We start from the raw sequence: 19,259 nt of genomic DNA on the forward strand, positions 1-19,259 counted from the left end.
CAGCTGACCCGGGAAGATCACAGCTAGCCTGAGGAATACAGGTAACGAACACCAGCTGCCCTAGCCAAAAAAGCCCAGGTTTCTCTGGGGTGAGGTGGCCATGTTGGCCCAATCTCACGGTCTCAGTTTATTCTCCCCTGAGATTTTCAAAGGAGGCATTCAAGCCCAGACACATCCACCAATGTTTTTCAAAGCATCCAAAGACTTAGTGACCACAAGAATCCCAGGATTTAAAATTCCTAGGTATAACAGCCCTTCAGTGTTAAGTAGCTTTTAGGTTCTTCTGGGCAACTTGGTTCAAAAGAAAAAAATAAGAGCTGTGACTATAAATCATTTTCAGAGATTTTCCCTAAAATATATACTGTACTGGCTTTAAACCCTTGCTGGTTCCCAGCCCACAACAGGCTGGAAGACTCTGAAAATCTCCTCAACGTGCTGCTCATCCACTGAGTAGCCAAGACGCATGTATGGCTCGCCACTTCCGCTGGCCAGTGTGTTTGGGGTTGGGGGTGTGTGTGTGTCAGATGGCACCGGATGCGGAAATCTCTGCAGGGGTCACTGGGAAGTGTAGTTCCTCAGGCAGAGGCTTGACTGCGTTTTATGAACGCGATTTTAGGAAGGAGTGGGCCTCCAGGTGCCACAGCAACCACTCTCCAGCTAAGCAAAGCATGCGGCCGAGAAACGGACTGATCATAGTCGATGGGAGCTGCCGTCCCTCCGCGCACAGCTGGTGGGCGCGGGGCATGCTGGAAGGTATGGTTCCTGCGCCTGGAAGCCTCTGAGTAATGTAGTCCTGGCGCCGGCTGGGCATGGGGTGGGGTGTGCTCCCCAGCTGGAGGCTGGAGCAGCCCCTTGTTCTTTGGTGAGTGCATCTCCCACCGGACCTGTTCTGGACCAAGATAAGGTCTTGCAGGGCTTGTCTAGAGTCTAGCCTGGCACTGGATTGTGCTACTGGAAACTGGGACGCAGCGCGGGTGTGTTTTCTTGTGAGTGTGGCATACATCTCTGAGGGAGTGTTAGCTTCAGCTGTGAACCCCAGGGATAGGTGATGCAAGGCTCAACCCTTCTGTGTTAGGGTTCTTGTGGGTGGGGACAGGTTCAGCATTGGTTGAAATCCCAGCATTGGTAGAGCTCGCCGCTCATGCTCTGAGTCCCTATGTAAGGGAGGCTTGACTGAGGAAACTTAGCGGTTGATACTTACTAGGTGGTGGGGTGGGACTGCCTCTGGATTTTTTGGTGTTTTGGGGAGCTGGTGGTCTTTGGATTCTACCACCCCTCAACTTTGCTGAGGTGTGGTGACCACCGCTTGTCCTATCCAACGAAGTCCAGGTTTCACTGGGTGTGAGGTGGCCATGTTGGCCTGATCTCAGGTACTCAGTTTAGTGCGCCCTCCCCTCAGGTTAGGATCTTGGAGAGGAGGAAGTCAAGCTGTGGCCCATTCCTCAAGTTTTTTGTTTTTTTGAGACAGGGTTTATTTGTGTAGCCCTGGATGTCCTGAAATTTTCTCTGTAACAATCCTGACCTTGAACTCAGAGATCTACCTGCCTCAGTCTCCCGAGTCCTGGGAGGTTTTCAAAGCATCCAAAGATTTAATAACTCCAAGAATCCTAGAATTTTAAATTGAATTTTAATGTTTTATTATGGAGAACTTCCAAACAGCCAGAAAGAAAAATCCAAAGCTATATCACCTAGATTCAATGTTTGCCACCATGTGACTAATCATGATTCATCTTAAAGTGGACACACTGGGAGTCCTTACAACCCTGAAGACTCGGATCTTCACAGCCATGCTTTCCCGGGCTGTCACGTCAGAGTCTTGTCACCTTAGCAGGGGCCTCCCTGCTCTCACTGTGTCTCCAGTCTCGTGTGTAAAATGGTAGCAGCATCTGTTTTGAGTTGTTGTAAGGGTAGAATGAAAAGTGCTTGCCAGGAACAGGCTCTAGAATGTTCTAGGTGTTCAGTAAGTATTGACTCTCATTACTACTGGAAGAGTGGATCATCTCCCATCAGCAGTGTGTCAGGGAAGGCTGACTTCTTAGACTACATCCCAGCTTGCTTTCTAGGAAGCTACCCACAATTCATCTAGTCTTGTCTGCAGTGCCTTTAAGGGCAAAGAGGTATACTGCCCTGTTGGAGCTTGAGGATTTCCAAGGACTTTTGTTGTTGTTGTTGTTGTTGTTGTTGTTGTTTTCTCCTGCTTCTGGTGACCCCTGGCTGCCTAGAGTACCTCCTCCTGGGGAAAGAGGACACTTTTGGGCTCCTCATTTCCAGGTGAGTGTCATATCCTTTTGCATCCTGAACCAGGAGTATGTTTCCTTTGCACTCTTTGGACATCTTGTATGTCATGGTGTCCCACTGGGGCTCAGAGCCCCAGCTGGTTCCTCTAGGGAACCTTGTTCCAGGGGGACAGTTTTTGCAGGGAATATTCAGCCAGGCTTTCTCACTTACCACACCTGCACTGTCTCCCCTGCATCCTATCTCAGCCCTTGTTTAGCCTGCTCAGTCCCAGGGTTTGTCTGGAGTCAGCCTGTGTCCATCCACCATTTACGGTTTGTCCTGCTGGAATTGTTTTAAGGAATTTTCAGTTACTTCCTTGGCACGTAACTTCACACACACACACACACACACACACACACACACACACACACACACACGCATCGGAGACCTGAGGAGGGGATGAAAGAATGGGGGACAGGAGTTGCAAAGAAGGAGAGCAAGTCGATTGTCCGATCAAGCTCTCAAATTTTATTTCAGGGCAGTGGCTTATAAAGACAAGCAAGCGGGAAGGCCACACAGGGCCCAAGGTCCATTCATCACTGTCACTACCCTCTCATTGTTCTTTTGGTTCCTGTGACTATAAACTGCATGTTGCAGGTGTACTGATAAGAACAGATAACTGGCTAGGTTTCCCAGACACAGAGGCTGCATAAGTGGACCTGAAACATTCCTGAGAACATTCCTGAAACGGAGGGTGTAAAAGTGGGCTTGGCTCCCGGCACATGCACGCATGCACACACACTTTTACTTTTAAAGACACAACTTTAATGTATGTGTCCAATTTCATGGTACATCTAGCAACAAGAGAAACTTAACAGGATTTACCATCCAGCCCATGTGGGTCTTCCTCAGTTGTTTAAAGAAGTGTGCTTTTTGTTGTTTTCTTTTCCTCTCCAGTCATCACATCTGTGATTAAAGGCCGGCAGGTGAAAGGGAAGTATTTGGAATTCAGCATGCTGGCTTTCACTTTCTGTGTCCCTCCTGTTTCTCTGAGCCTCGCCCTTCCACGTTTAACAGCTGTAACTTCTGTCTGCCGACACAAGGCGGCTCTCTGTGTTTGTCTTGCTCTCACATTCTTCCCAGACTTGCTTTGCACATGGTTGGCTGGGGCACTCTCCAGTCCTACATCGTGTTCACTTAACTCCACGAGCTATGGTCGTGTCTTCTGTCCTTCTCTTGCCCCTCGCACACTGTAGTCGGGGCTCTTTGATGTCTACCAGGGTATTTCCTTGTCCAGGATCTGATCTGACTCCATCATGCTCTCCTCCATATCTGCCGCCCTCTCCTGTGGTACGGGGAATTCTTCAAAAGGGAGCAGGGACCTGGCAACTTCTTTTTAGGTTCAGCCTCAAAACCTTGAGGTCATCCTTGGTTCTTCCTTGTTTTCTACAAGCCGTCTACAGTAACTGAGTCTGAAATTGAATGACGGATAACCTCTGCCTCTTCCGCTGTGGTCTGTGTCACCATTCTCATGTGAATGATCATTGCTGTCTGTTGTCCTCTTCTCTTATTCTCTTAATCCCCACTGCCCCAGACAGAAACCACAGGGATCTTTTCAGCTATAAATCAAACTATACCGTCCATTTACAAAACCCCTCCCCAGTGGCTTCCCATCCTAATCAAAGTTAAAATCAGTATGGTATAAGGCTGGGTCACACTGCGCCATGTTTACATTTGGACATCATCTCTGCTACTCCATCCTGACACAACATTGTCCTTTACCTTGCTAGCCCGACTGTCGTGTCAGGGCTTTGTCCTGGCTCTCCTCCTGGCTGAGGTACTTAACTTCCTCACATCGGTCAGATTCAGTGAGTTTATAGAGGTCTCCCTAATCACTTATTTAATGTTCCAGAGCCGTGGCCATGTTTGTTACTACTTTGTTTCAGTGCTTATTTCTGTCTGTTAAAACTGTGTTTTCTTCATTCATCCGTTCAGCTGTAGCCATGGGAGTATCACCAAGATGATACTCTCAGTATCTTTGATGCTTCAGTGGGTTCACTTCCTGTAAGCAGCCCTTCCAGAAGGATTTGTCTCTGTTTTCTTTCAGAAGTCCAGTCACATCTTTTTGGTGTCTGGATTTTGCCCATTTCTCTGTTTCTTAGTTTTTGATTTTTTTTTTTTTTTAATTCTAGATGCTCTTTTGTGTATTTCAAGAGACTTACTTCAACCTGGAGTTACGGTTTTGTTATGGTTCTTTCTTCCTAACATAGCCGAGTTGTCTGGATTCTTGCTTTCTGCTTTGTATTTTAATTAAAAATGTTTAGTTTGTTTCTATTGTATGTGCATCATGTTTTCCCTGTGTGTATGTCTGTGCACCACGTATATACAGTGGCTGTGGAGACAAAGTGGGCACCAGATCCCCTGGATTTGGAGCTGCTTGTCTTGTGGCTGCTGGGAATCGAACTCTGATCCTCCAGAAGTGTGAATAGTGCTCTTAACTGCTGAGCCATCTCTCTAACTTGTCTGCTTTGCATTTTAATAGGTGACTATTTACATGCCTACCTTTTTGTAAACAGAACTGTCAAGATTTTAGTGTTTTTGGTCCATCTCCCATCCTAGTTTGAAAAAAAAAAAAACGCTTTTGCAAGCTTAAGTGTGGTTTTCATATTTGATTGCAGAGGAAGGAGAGGTGGTGTGTGCTTTGGTATGTAGTTTAATCCTTTTTGCTTTTCAAGAACCTGGATTTCCCTTTCTTTCCTGTCTCTCCCTCCACCTTGCTCTTTGCAAGAAGGGGCTTTTATTCTCGAGCCTTTTAAAGAAAGCATGCTCACCTGACACTCTCTCTGTTTCCTTCCCTAGATGTACTTTCAAGATACCATCCTTCTTGAAGGGGGGTGGGAAAGGTGGCTCCAGGGTTCCAGAGAGCCAAGGGAATGCCTCCTGTCTTCATGCCAGCTGCCATAGGATAGACAGTCACTAGTCTCACTTGTCTCTTGTCCTGAGTGTCTTAGTGGTGCTTACTGGAGTCCGGCTCCTGTTCTGTCTTAACGATGGCACCTGCAGGCACCACTCGGTGTCCCTTTGTGCTTAGCTCCTGTATCAGTTGTTTACCTCATAATAAACAGTGCACCACACAGTTCTTCAGTAGAAAACAGTGTCCAAGTTCCTTTGTTCCTCTTCAACCGTCTGCTGGCCAAGAGTGACTTCACAGTAAAGAGCAGGGAGACCCAGACATCTTTCTCCCCTCACAGACAACAGTTGAATTGCTGGAATATGTCACACTTACCTACCTGTGACCGGAGCACTTTGCACATGCCTGTCGGGAGCCACAGTGGACAATAAAATGTTTCATCCAGGTATCAAGGGTGTGTGTTCTGGTTGTTGTTACTGATCTCATCTCTACCAGCTGAAGTGGCTAGATAACAACAGAAATGAGAAGGTAGAACGATTCGGAAGCTAGTTTAGGCAAACAGGAGTGAGTCACAGACACTGATGATAGGATAATTGAAATGAAGTCTGTGGACCATGAAAAATACTACAGAAAATAAACAGAGACTTAGGGATCTGTGGGGACCCCAAGCAACCCAGTGTCCACTTGTGGGGTTATCAGCTGTTTTGTTTGATTTTTTTGTTTGTTTGTTTGGTTGGTTTTTTTGAGACATGGCCTTATTACGTAGCCCTGGCTGGCATGGAATTCTCCATGTAGATCGCATTGGCCTCAAACTCACAGAGATCCACCTGTCTCTGCCTCCCAGGTGCTGGGTCTAATGGTGTGCGCCACCACACTTGGCCACTTCTGTGATTATCAAAAGGGGAAAAAGGAAGGCATTTGAGAAAATAATGGCCCTGCCTTTGAGCAATGACACGAAATATGAACGGTCAAAAAGCTCTGCAAAGTACAAGGTATGATACACCAGGAGATCTACAGCAGGACACACGGTAACAAGAGGATTAAACCAAAGACTTCAGAGAAGAAGCAAGCAGAAAGCAATTCTGAGTACATGGGGTCCTAAGGAGACTGTCAGCAGATGCCATATGACACATCTGAGACAACAGGAAGTGATGGGTTGGGATTTTGTTTTTGTTACAGTGCGTCAGGATGGACAACAGAAAACCAGCTGATCTCACAGACATACCCAACAAAACATACCCAAGATGTGCCCTCTCAGGTGCATGTGGAGCCTTTCGGCATAAACTATATATCATACCACAAGACTACTATCGGTAGTCTTAGAAAGGTGTATATCAAAAGACTTTCTACCCACAGTGAAATAAAGTTATAAACCAGCAGCAGAAGGAAAATTGAAAATTCCTCACCTACCAGGAAATTAAATAATATATGTGTGGAAACCAATGTGTGGAAGGGGAAATCACAAGGACATGAGGAACTTCTAGAGACAGTTGAAGACAAAAACAAATTCTACGGTGGAGTCAAAGTTGAGTGACAGTTTTAAGCTGAGTGTTCCATTTAAGAAGATGAGAGTCTTGAACGCAGGTCACTTGACAATGTTTTTCTGGCCTGCAAGTAGCCCTGGGTTGATCCCTGGCACCACATAAACCCAGGTATGGTGGTCCAAGCCTGTGACTCCAGCCTGTGTGGCCTGGCAGGAATATCAGAAGTTTGCATACGTAGCAAATTTGAAGCTGGTCTTGGCTCCTTGAGATCCTGTCTTTAAAAGAGACAGAAAGAAAGAAGAGTCTAGGGAAACAACCCAGATTTAAAATTTAGAGAGCTAGGGAAAAAGAAGGTGAATCCAAAGGTAGTAAAGAACAAAAACACTGACTGTTAGAATAAAAGCAAGTGACGTGGAGAGGCTGGGTCTGGTGTGTACACCAGTGTTTCCAGTGCTTGGAGGGAGGAGGTTTGCCTTAAATTTGAGATCAACCTGGGCTATCTAGTGAGTCTAAAAACAAACCAAAAGAAAAGAAAATCAAACTTAGAAGTTCTCAAAAAAGCAACAAAATTTATAAACCTGCAAAACGCATTGATTTTTAAATGTAATTTTTTCAAATCAGATATAAAAAATGAAGTAGAGATTGAAAGAATTAAGAGTACCATAAACTTTACACCAACAAATTGGATGAACTAAATGAAACTACCCTGAAGAGGGTGTGTTGAGGAAATGGAAACTCTAGCTATGCCTTGGTTCAGTTATTGAACCTGTCTCACTAAGAAGGCCTTTGACGGGCTGGAGAGATGGCTCAGCGGTTAAGAGCACTGAATGCTCTTCTAGAGGTCCTGAGTTCAAATCCCAGCAACCACATGGTGGCTCACAACCGTGAGATCTGATGCCCTCTTCTGGTGTGCATTAAGACAGTGACAGTGTACTTATAATAAATAAATAAATAAATAAATAAATAAATAAATAAATATTTAGGAAGGCCTTTGGCCTGTGGCTTCTCTGGTGAATTCTACCAAACAACCCAGAGAAATGCTAATACCAATCCTTGGGCCAGAAATATGTAAGTTATTCTTGGAAGTCGGAAATCAGTATTACTCTTGGTGCCTAAACTAGACAAAGACACTAAAAGAAAACTTCAAATTTGTTACAGCTGAGGAAGGAAAACAAACAACAGCAAAAAACTTCAAGAAAATGCTAACTCAATTGAAAAGCACATTAAAACAGTATATACGGGGTGTGGAGGTGTGATTCTTGAGATTTAAGGATGATGGTTTGACATGAAAAAAATCAGCATAGCACATCACATTGATGGAAGGGAAGGGCACATAGTCTTCCTGCTGGATGCAGAAACATACGAACAAAATGAAATCCTTTTATGTGAAAGTTAGAGTAGAGGGTCTATGAGAAGGTCTCAGTTCAGTGTGTGTGTGTGCGCGCGCGCGTGCGCACGCCAGAGGCATAACACAGGGACAGGATAAAGATGTCCACTTTTGCACTTGAAATGAACAAACAGCCTTTAGAAGTTCTAGCCAGTGAAAAAGAAACACAAAGCATTGATTTAAGAAGAAAACAGTAAAATGAGCTCTTCACAGATGACGGGATCTTATATGTTGAAGGTTTTATAGATTACACGCATATATACACACACACACAAACACACCTATGAGAACTAATTTACAGTAGTCGTGCACACATAAACCGGTTGGAGATCTGTAGACTAGCAATGAGCAATCCTAAAAGAATTAAGAAAACAGTGGTATTTTAGAAAACATCAAATGGGATAAGCTACATAGAAGTAAAGATATGTAAACGGAAGGAAAGAAATCAGGGCTTGGGGTATGCCTCAGTGGTAGAGATCTAGTCTAGCATCTAGATTTCATCTCTTTATGAAATCTGAGTTCCGTCTTCAGACCACAAGAGTAAATAAGGAAAAAAGAAAGAGGAAGAAAAATTAAAGAAGCCACAAATAAATTGAGAGATGCCATGTGTTACTGTATTGAAAAACTTAAATGCAAACCAATGAAAACCATTCTTCAAGCTCAATTGTAGCATCTATCAAAAAAGCACAAGAACTTTGTTTTACAGAAATAGAGCTCACCCCAAAGATCGTTGGGATCTGAAGGGACTCTTGAGTTCCTGAAGCAGTCATGAGAGAGAGCTAAGTTGGAAGACTTATGTGTGAAGATTTCATGAATTTCCACAAAGCAACTCTAATCCGAGCTTCAGTCCTGAAATAGATCAATGGACAACACGGACATCAGAGTCAACCCTTGCATACGTGGCCAAATGTTTTTCAGGAAGAGTGTAAAACCATCCCATGTGGAAGGGACCACGCATGTCTGTCAGAAAAGAGTGAATGTGGACACTTAGCTCACACCATGCGCACAAAGAGAAAGGGAGTCTGGGACACAAGCCTGAGAGCCCCACTGCGCGCCTCTTTAAAGGAAGCGGGTGCATGTGATCTGCATTTGGTGATTACTTGTGAATGGTATCAAAAGCACAGACAACGGGAAACAAAACCGAAATACTGGGCTTCCTTAAAACTTTGAACTTTCGGGGTTGGGGATTTGGCTCAGTGGCAGAGCGCTTGCCTAGGAAGCGCAAGGCCCTGGGTTCGGTCCCCAGCTCCGAAAAAAAGAACCAAAAAAAAAAAAAAAAAAAACAAAAAACAAAACTTTGAACTTTCTCATCGAAAGGAAAGAAGACTACGCGTGAGTATTCTATATGTACAGGCTGCGTGTTGAGTATACATAACTGAGAAGCACGGTCAGGAATATATAAAGAACATACAACGAAAGGCTCAGACCGGGTCTTCGAATGGTTTGTGTAGGCGTTTTTATGAAGAAAATGTAAATCTGAGCAACATGTTAGTGGTCCGTCACTGTAATGTCATACCTGAAGAAATCGATTTACAAATAAAAAGCTTTATTCCTGCTCACGGTTTGGGGGGTTCTAGTACGTGGTGGCCCTGTTGCTTTGGGCCTGTGGTAAGGCAGCAAAGGGTCATGAGAGTGCATGAAAGAGCAAAACCGCTTACATGGAAAACCAGGGGCCGGACAGTAATGAAATGGGCGTGGTCTCCCAGTTCTAGTTGAGGGCACGCCCCACGACCCTACTTCTTAAAGGTTCTGCTTCCTCCCGGTACTGCCGTCCTGCGGCCAAGCCTTTAACCCATGGTCCTTTAAAGCATCGGGCCCACAAACTTGTCAACCAATAAGCATATAAAAGTATCAATGTAATCAGTAGAGAGATACAAGTGAAGAGCCCAGGGAACTACCACTTTTCCCCATGTGTATGGTTAAAAGGGGGTGGAGGATGGGGAGGTGACTCAGTTAGCAAAGTGACTGCTGTACAAGCAGGAACTTAGGAGTTTAGATGCCTAGAACCAAAACAGGCACAACATGCATCTGTAAGCACAGCTCGGGGAGAGAGGGGCCTAGGAGGAGCCCTGGTCATCCAGCCTAGCAGATGCAGGAGCTCTAGGTACATCAAAAACAACAACAAAAACCGAGAGAGTGCTGTAATCCCAGTAGAAGTAGAGGCAGGTGAATCTCTGTGAGTTCGAGGCCAACCTGGCCTTCATAGTGAGCTCCAGGCTAATAGAGAGGATATGGAGAAGCTAGAGCCCTTGCACATTGCTAATGTCCCACTGTGGACACAGAATTACCATTTGATCCAGTTAACCTTACTGGGCACGCACTCAAGAGAACTGGAGGTAAGAACCTGGATACTCAGCGTGAATGGCACTTATTCAGAGTAGCTAGAAGCCATATCCTTCATTCCAGAACAGTGTAATTTCAAAGCACACTAAGTGAAATCTTACTTAGCTTTACAGAGGAGTGAGAAGAGTGCATACGTCTATGCGGATGAGTCTTGGGGATGTGCTACCCCCAGTGCGCCACACATTGTGTGATTCCGCTTATGTTAGCCACAGACGAAATATGTGTCCCAGATATTCAGGGACAGAAATGGTCTTTACCAGGGTTGGGAACTGGGAGATTACTGTTCAGTCCAGAGTTTTCCACATGCAAGTGTCGAGAATGCCATGGAGAGGAAAGTGGTGATTAGCGATTGGCAGCACTGGGAACGCCCTTGATGCTACCCCACTGCCTACCTCATGGTCCAGACAGTGACTTCTGTGCTGTGTATCTTAGGCTGCAGAAGTTAAACACCTGCAAGCTGTTTCGCTCCACTTCCGTTGTTTCATTCTGATAGTCAGCCCCACTCGTCCATGGTTTGGGTCTTCCTTCTCCCTCTGTCTCCGCCCAGGATGCCCTTGGCCATGCTCCCCACAGGTTCATCTGGAACTCTAGTGCACTGTTCTTTCCTCGGTTCCTCTCTGTTCTAGAAGACCAAGCACCAGCACTCAGTCTTCACAAAGCTCTTCAAGCTGTGCTCTAAGGAGCGCTGTGTTCTAAGGAGCGGAGTCAAGAATGGATCTGGACAGGAGAGTGGGGCGGAGATGAGGAGCCAAGAGGTTCCACTGTGGGAGTTTAAATTCAAACAGGTTTCTGGAGAGAGAAAGCTGAAGCACTGGTTTATGACAGAGATGGGCCTGAAACTTAGGTATTGTGGCTCTGACGCCTCCGTGCCCCTCAGGTCAGAGATGAAAGGCTGTAGCAGTTGAGCAGGGCTGAGTTGTAGCATATTTAGGCTTTGGTGTTATGGAACTGCACAAATTTCAAATGTGCTAAGACTAATATGACGTGTAAGATGATTTGGTCTTTTAAATTTTTAAAACTTAGGAGTTGGGGTTGGGGATTTAGCTCAGTGGTAGAGCGCTTGCCTAGCAAGCGCAAGGCCCTGGGTTTGGTCCCCAGCTCCGAAAAAAAAGAAAAAGAAAAACAAAAAGAAAAACAAAAACAAAAACTTAGGAGTCTGGGAACTGGAGACTGTTGCTCCGTGGTTACGAGGGTGTTGCTCTCGGAGCGGACCCAGGTTCCGTTCCAGCACCCGTATCAGGTGACTTACAACTGCCTGTAACTCCAACTCCAGGAGTTCAGATGTCTTCTTCTGTGTGCATTCTTTGTGTACCCCTACATGTATGTACACAGACATAACATCAGTACATACACAAATAAAAACTTAAAAACCTAACAACTCAAATTCTCTTAGGCCTTACTGTTGTTTATTTTTTATATATCGGCTATATAGATTTCTGCTAGATTTAAAATTCTCAGAACTTACAGTATACTTTTTGTATATACAAATTAGCCTACCAGGACTTTTAGTGTGTAATTCAAAAATGGTACTGACTTGATAGATACAGGGGTTTAGAGGTCTCAGAACATAGAGCATCAGAGTGGCAGCCAAAAACAGGCTGGTACTGGGGTAGCCTCCTCTTGCCTCTCACCCTGAGCCACATCAAGGCTGGCTCAGGGGTAAGCAGGGCTGTTTTGTGTTCCAGGTACACATGGCATTCAGAGATGTGGCTGTGGATTTCTCCCAGGAGGAGTGGAGCCTGCTGAGCCCTGCTCAGCGGTCCCTGTACAGAGAGGTGATGTTGGAGAACTACAGCAACCTGGTCTCTCTGGGTAAGTGGTGTATCTCTCAGGACTGCTGTCTTATTAGTGCATGCACTAGTTAGTCCGTCTGTACTTGTAGCAGCCATCTTGCTTTTTGTTTCGGCCTTTGGGTTTGACAAGAGCAAAGACATTTTATTCTCTGCTTTCCTAGGGAAGTCTGATTTTGTAGAGTTGAATGTCATTAGGAGTGTGTGTGTGTGTGTGTGTGTGTGTGTGTGTGTGTGTGTGTCTACTCTGCATCTCTAGGCTTTCCCCTCCAGTCTGGGCTCTCTCTTTTCCTAAATTAAGTAAAACAGGTATGTTTTCTTTTCATATTGTGACAAATACCCAAGAAAACAATGAAAAGGAAGTGTAGTGGTTTAAATATGCTTGACCCATGGGAAATGGCATTATTAGGTGTGGCCTTGTTGGAGGAAGTGTGTTACTGTGTTCATGGCCTTCGAGGTCTGCTGGTGCTCAAACTCCACCCAGCATGGATGAGAGCATCCTCCTGGCCGCCTTTAGATCATAATGTAGAACTCTTGGCTCCCCCAGCACCAAGTTGCCTGCCTGCTGCCATGCTTCCCTCCATGATGATGATGGGCTGAGCCTCTAAAACTGTAAGGCAGCTCCAGTTAAATGTTCTCATTTAAGAGAGTTGTCATGGTCATAGTGTCTCTTCACAGCAATAAAAACTCTAACCAAAACAAGGGAGGAATTACTTTCTCCTTTCCTCTAAGGCAGTTTCTCACTACACCCATTGGCTGCCCTAGAATTCACTGTGTAGACTAGGCTGGCCTCAAACTTGTAGAGATCCACATACGTCTGCCTCCCAAGTGTTGGATTAAAAGTGTGTGCCAGTATGGCTGGAAGGACAAATTACTTATTTTGGCTCACAGTTTCAATCTGTTGTGGTAATGGGGCTTGATAAATCACAGCAGCATACGTCACGGCAGCCAGGGAGCAGAGAGAGGGAGGGAGGACAGACTGTATGTGCTGACTCTTTCTCTCTCTTCTATCCAGGCCCAGCCTAGGGGTGATGCCACCCCCTTTTCAAGGAAGGTCTTTCTTCCTCAGTGAGTCTTCTCTGGAACCCCTCACAGTCTCAGAGGCACACTTTACTGACCTCCTAGGTGTTTCTCTACCTAATAAGCTTGGCAGTCGAAATTCACTGTGATGGATGTTCATTTACCCAGCATGGAGTAGGGTCAGTGTGTTCTCGTCTGAGTTCATCAACCTGCTAATCTCAAGTAACTGTTAACCCCTGCACTGCCATCTGAAGCTCCTCCCTCAGTCTTTGCTTTTGAGTTTACTTCAGAAACCAGGGTCAGAATCCCTTCTGTATCCTAACCTACAGTTTTCTTTTCTGCTGAGCAGGAATTCCATTTTCAAAACCAAAGCTCATCACCCAGCTAGAGCAAGGGAAAGAGACATGGCGAGAGGAGAGAAAATGTCCACAGGTTGCTTGTCCAGGTGAGTGGCAAAGGTCTGGGCAAACAGGACACATTTAGTGGCCCAGGAGGCTGAAGAGAAGAGGTAGTGATGAGGAACTGGAGTTCTCTTTGACCCTTTTGGCCACTCTTGCATGCTACTGTCTCTATATAGGAGTATTCCTGGTGTCTCTTCCCTCCTCCTCCTCCTCCTCCTCCTCTTCCTCCTCCTCCTCTTCCTCCTCCTCCTTCTCTTCCTCCTCCTCCTCCTCTTCCTCCTCCTCCTCATCCTCTTCCTCTTCTTCTTCCTCCTCCTCCTCTTCCTCTTCCTCTTCTTCCTCCTCCTCTTCCTCTTCCTCTTCTTCCTCCTCCTCTTCCTCTTCCTCTTCTTCCTCCTCCTCTTCCTCCTCTTCTTCCTCTTCCTCCTCCTCCTCCTTCCCTCCCCCCCTCTCTCAATCTACTTATTTTTATTTTAATGAGTACACTGTAGCTGCCTTCAGAAGAGGGTATCGGATCCCATTACAGATGGTCGTGAGCCACCATGTGGTTGCTGGCATTTGAACTGAGGACCTCTGGAAGAGCAGTCAGGATTCTTAATCACTGAGCCATCTCTCCAGCCCCCTCTTGTCTCCTTTTCCTTGAAGACTTTTTGGTCTCCTGCTGCTGCCTCCTGAGTGCTGGGATTAAAGTCATAGCTACCATGCCTGGCTGCGTTTTTGAAATTTAAACTTATATCAATATTCATTAAATCTGTGTAAACTATAAATACAGGAGCACCTGTAGATTTAAGACACTTTACAGACTAATTTATCCAATTGACCATAGTTTGTGTTCAATCTGATCTCAGACGAAGTGGTCCCGAGTGTACACAGAATGGCAGATTCGCAGTCAGTGGAAAGGATCCTCGTGTAGGAAGTTGAAATTTTGTTTTCATTTTTTCTGTCAGTCCCCTGTAGATGTGTAAACAATGTTGGGATTGCTTTGAAGAGGCCATTTTAATTCTTAATTATATTGGCTGCAAATAAAAGCTACTTTGTATCTACCCACAGAAATTAGAAGACACAAGTTGGTGGCCAGAAACAAAATAAGAGTTGTGCCACACCATAGATTACACAGAATAAAGTTGGTAAAAGCTACCAGGCTTCAGATACACCCCAGGAACAGGCCTGAGGTCCTGTGCTGACCTGGTCAGGGCAGTCTGTAGTAGTGGAACTTGGGAGGGATGGACATCAGTGACTCCCAGACTGTCATCCACACCCGCAGTCACAACCTGCTGACAGGAAAGAATTGTACCGAGGTGCTAGAGAGATGACCCAACAAGGCTCCAGCTGCATGTATAGCAGAGGATGGCCTCATCTGGCATTAATGGGAGGAGAGGTCCTGTGAAGGCTCAATGCTCCAGTGTAGGGAAATGTCAGAGTGGTGAGGTGAGAGTGGTGGGTTGGTTGGGGAGCACCCTCATAGAAGCAGGGGAAAGAGGAGTTGGGGAGGAGGTTTTCGGAGGGGAAACTGGGAAAGGGGATAATATTTGAAATGTAAATAAATAAAATAGCCAATTAAAAAAAAAAAAAAGAGTTGCTCTTGGTAAGGATCCAGGTTCAATTCTCAGTACCACATGGCGGCACACAATCACTGAACTCTACAGACAACAGGCACCCATGTGGAACATATACATGTGTGCACACAAAGCATTCATACATGTACAATTTAATTAAAAAAGAATTTCACTGTTACTTATGGGACATTGCAGGATAAAATGGAAGGTGTTTGTTTAGTAGTCTGTCATGTAGGAAGAGTTAGGGACTTTCAATGTTAGGAAAGGGTGGTTATGCTTACTTTAATAATTAAGACAATTATACTAATTATGCTAATTCAATTATAACTGAAAATTGCATTCGACATAGGGTAGGATAATGTAATTCTGATAGCTGTGATGGTTCATCGGTTAGGAAGATTCAGTAGGATCTGTACTAATTGATCACACTGGTTGGGCATTGCCTTCAGCTGGCAGTAATAAAGCTACATTGTGGTAACCCTTGTTGGCCAAGAGGAACAACACAGAGAATGATTTTCTGGGTTTTGTTTTTGTTTCCTTTTTAATTTTCAACTGTCATTTGATGTTTGTTGCTTTGGTATTCCAGGGCCTATAATTATGGAAATTAACAAATCCCTTCTTGGTCATGAACTATGTCCCTGCAGTTAGACCCATCTTGAGGGTTTCTGTGTTGCCTCCTGATCAGGGTGTGCTGCAGTTTTGTTTTTGTAAATAAGCTCTTGCTGTGTAGTACAGCTGGCCTACCAGTCTTTCCTCTCTCCCTGTTTCCCCTCACTTTTTCTGCCTGCTTTCTCCCCACCCCCTTCCAGTCCTCCTGTGGTTCTAGGGATCTCCCTGTGGTTCTAGGGATCAAACCCGAGGCTTTGTGTGAGCTAGGTAAGCACTTGACCACTCAGCCATATTTCTAGCCCTTGGGTGGGTGGGTTGGTTGGTTGGTTTGCACTGAATTCTGAGGAAATTTTTATTTAAACTTGTGGAAATTAACAGGACTTAGTAGTAAGGGGCATGATTTATGGAACTAGTGACCCAGGCTGTGGTTGTGCTATTCCCTGCCGAGGGCCTTATAGAAAGTCTAACAAAGTAACCCACTGATAAAGTATTTGTCAAAGTGGGGAGACCTCAGATGAAGTACGTCATGTACTTTCTGTTTAACCATTGTCTCTTTTATAAAATATGTTTGTTGGAGGGGGCCATTCATGTGCTATGTGCACATGTGGAGGACAACTTGTGGCAGTAAGTTCTCTCCAGGTTTGATGGCAAGCATCTTGACTTGCCGCAAGATCTGGCTACCCCCTCTCCCCCGCCTTAACACTTTCCTATGCTGTCTTGTACTAAGGTTGGGATGATGCTTTCTCAGCCTGGCTGCTTCATCCTCAGCAGCATCAGGAGACACATTTCCACACGGGTCAAAAGCACAGCTGCATAGTACACAGTGGACACAGTTTCTGACTGTGTGGTTGTGAGTCAGAGGTAATTGAAGTGGTGACTGTGTGGAGATGGGTATTGGTCTGCTTCACACCATCTGTTAACTGTGATGCTTTTAAGAGCCTCAAGGCTATAGGTTAAGCTTAACAGGATGTAGCAGGAGATGCAAGATGTAGTGATGGGCTGGAGAGGAATCCATGTGAAGGAAGTCTTGGTGAGGTAGCATGAAGAACAGGATCACCATTGGGTTAGGTAGGAGTTTGGGCTGCCCTGCAAGGACTCCATTCTGACTCACTCTTTCCTCTGCAGCACAGGCAAAGCTGGAACTCTGCCCTGGTCATGTGTGCCCTCCAGATCTTACCAATCAGAAATCCCCTGTGCAGCACGTGCTAAGTCATCATGCCCCATTGATATTTACATGCCTGTGTGCGGAAAGTCATGTTGACCGAGGGGACTCCTGTCAGGGGGCCCTGGAAAAGCAGCATCAAGCCTCTGATAAGAATTCCTGCAGAGATAAATCAGAAGGTGGAGAGAGAGAAAGCGCAAGGCCTTCATCTGGAAGGACAAAGAAAGGGAGTTTGGGAGCCCTCTCTAGGCCACCCCAAGGGCAGCCAGTCAACTCTCCCAATGGCATCAGATGGGTAGAGATGGAGACCAGCCCAGCTCAAGCCAGGAGCACTGAGGAACCAGAGAAGTTGCTGAAAGGAATAGAAATCTTGGAATTTGGAACGGTTAACTGTGAAGAGTGTGGGCTGGGCTTCAGCAAGATGACAAACCTGCTTAGTCACCAGAGGATCCACTCAGGAGAGAAGCCGTATGTGTGTGGGGTGTGTGAGAAGGGCTTCAGTCTAAAGAAGAGCTTAGCCAGACACCAGAAGGCACACTCTGGGGAAAAACCCATTGTGTGCAAGGAGTGTTGGCGAGGTTTTAGCCGGAAGTCAACACTCATCATTCATGAGAGGACACACTCGGGTGAGAAGCCTTACATGTGTAGTGAGTGTGGACGAGGCTTTAGCCAGAAGTCAAACCTCATCATCCATCAAAGAACACATTCAGGGGAGAAGCCTTATGTGTGCAGGGAGTGTGGTAAAGGCTTTAGCCAGAAATCAGCTGTTGTTAGACACGAGAGTACACACCTAGAGGAGAAGACTTTTTTGTGCAGTGACTGTGGCCTTGGCTTCAGTGACAGGTCCAACTTCATCTCCCACCAACGGACACACTCTGGGGAAAAGCCGTATGCTTGCAAGGAATGTGGGCAGTGCTTCAGGCAGAGGACAACCCTTGTCAACCACCAGAGGACTCACTCAAAGGAGAAGCCTTATGTGTGTGGTATATGTGGGCACAGCTTTAGCCAGAATTCAACTCTCATCTCTCACAGGAGGATGCACACTGGGGAGAAACCATATGTGTGTGGGGTATGCGGACGAGGCTTTAGTTTAAAATCCCACCTCAACAGACACCAGAACATTCACTCAGGGGAGAAACCTATTGTATGCAAGGATTGTGGTCGAGGCTTCAGCCAGCAGTCGAATCTCATCAGACACCAGAGGACACACTCTGGAGAGAAGCCCATAGTGTGTGAGGAATGTGGTCGAGGCTTCAGCCAGAAGTCAAACCTTATCGCACACCAGAGGACACACTCAGGAGAAAAGCCACGTGTGTGCTGAGACTGTCACCAGGCTGGGCTCATCAGACACAAGAGGAAGCATTCAAGGGAGAGACCATATGCGTGCAGGCAGCGTGGACTAAGCTTTAATAATTGCTCAGCTTTAATCGCACATAAGCAGGTACATTTTGAAGAGAAGCTTAGTGTGTGCAGAGAGTGTGGCCAAGTCTTTATCCAGAAGTCACGCCTCACCTTACATCAGATGACACACAAGGGGGAGAAGACTTATACATGCAAGACCTGTGGACAAGGCTTTAGGCAGACACAGGAAGATGAAATGTGCCCACCGCAAACTGCCCTTCCAGCCTGACTCTGAAGCCTATTTGGGGTGATCTTCTGACCCCTTGTGTTCTCTCTGAAAACGGAAATGGTGGAAAGCATTCACTGGCAGAATTCTTAAACTTCTACGAAGTAGAAAAATGCACTCTGTAAGACCAAAGGACAGTAACTACTTCCTTTCCAGTCTCATGTATGGCCTTTTGTCTAGTAAACTTTGCTTCTTTACAAATTTGCAACCTGATCTGTGATTATCATTCTCTGTTAGGCAATGGAACCCTCAGGTCTTGACCTCACTGTTCACAAAAAAAATCCATCACTTGGAAGATAAGGGCATAGCTCCAGGACTCTTTTTTTTTTTTTTTTTTTTTTTGGTTCTTTTTTTTTTGTTTGTTTGTTTGTTTTTTCCTAGGCAAGCGCTCTACCACTGAGTTAAATCCCCAACCCCAGCTCCAGGACTCTTAAGGCCCTAGAAACATTAAGTATGCGGTTCACATAAACACAGAAAGTGGTTTCAATGAATGTTAAGGCAGTCATTGTATAACAGTTTGGTACCTAAGCCAGAGAATCTTGTTTTGAGATCTTTGCGGTTTTATCTATTGGAGTGCAATTCACATAAAAGTGTAGGAAAACCAAGAGAAATACCAGCTAGGCAATCTGATCTTCTTTTTCATTCAGATTCACTCCAAAAGTTGTTTTTATATTAAACGTACACATCCGGTTTTTATTTATTTATTTATTTATTTATTTATTTTTTTTTGGTTGTTTTTTTCGGAGTTGGGG

At 45.4% G+C, this 19,259-nt stretch overlaps 1 protein-coding gene across 2 annotated transcripts; it reads left to right on the plus strand.

The window, feature by feature from the left end:
- The first annotated feature begins 566 nt into the window (after window positions 1–566).
- On the plus strand, window positions 567–18,715 carry Zfp133 (zinc finger protein 133). 2 transcript variants are annotated; one of them, NM_001024313.1, is made up of 4 exons: window positions 567–753; window positions 12,028–12,154; window positions 13,502–13,597; window positions 16,844–18,715. In NM_001024313.1, exons 1-4 carry the CDS (start codon window positions 700–702, stop codon window positions 18,199–18,201), a joined length of 1,635 nt encoding a protein of 544 aa, NP_001019484.2. In that variant the 5' UTR covers window positions 567–699; the 3' UTR covers window positions 18,202–18,715. The 2 variants fall into 2 exon arrangements, with proteins under 2 accessions (NP_001019484.2, XP_063140456.1); XM_063284386.1 differs by having other exon boundaries at window positions 736–862.
- The last annotated feature ends 544 nt before the right edge of the window (window positions 18,716–19,259 follow it).

The sequence above is a fragment of the Rattus norvegicus genome, chromosome 3 (assembly GCF_036323735.1).
Source record: "Rattus norvegicus strain BN/NHsdMcwi chromosome 3, GRCr8, whole genome shotgun sequence".
Taxonomy (NCBI): Eukaryota; Metazoa; Chordata; class Mammalia; order Rodentia; family Muridae; genus Rattus; species Rattus norvegicus.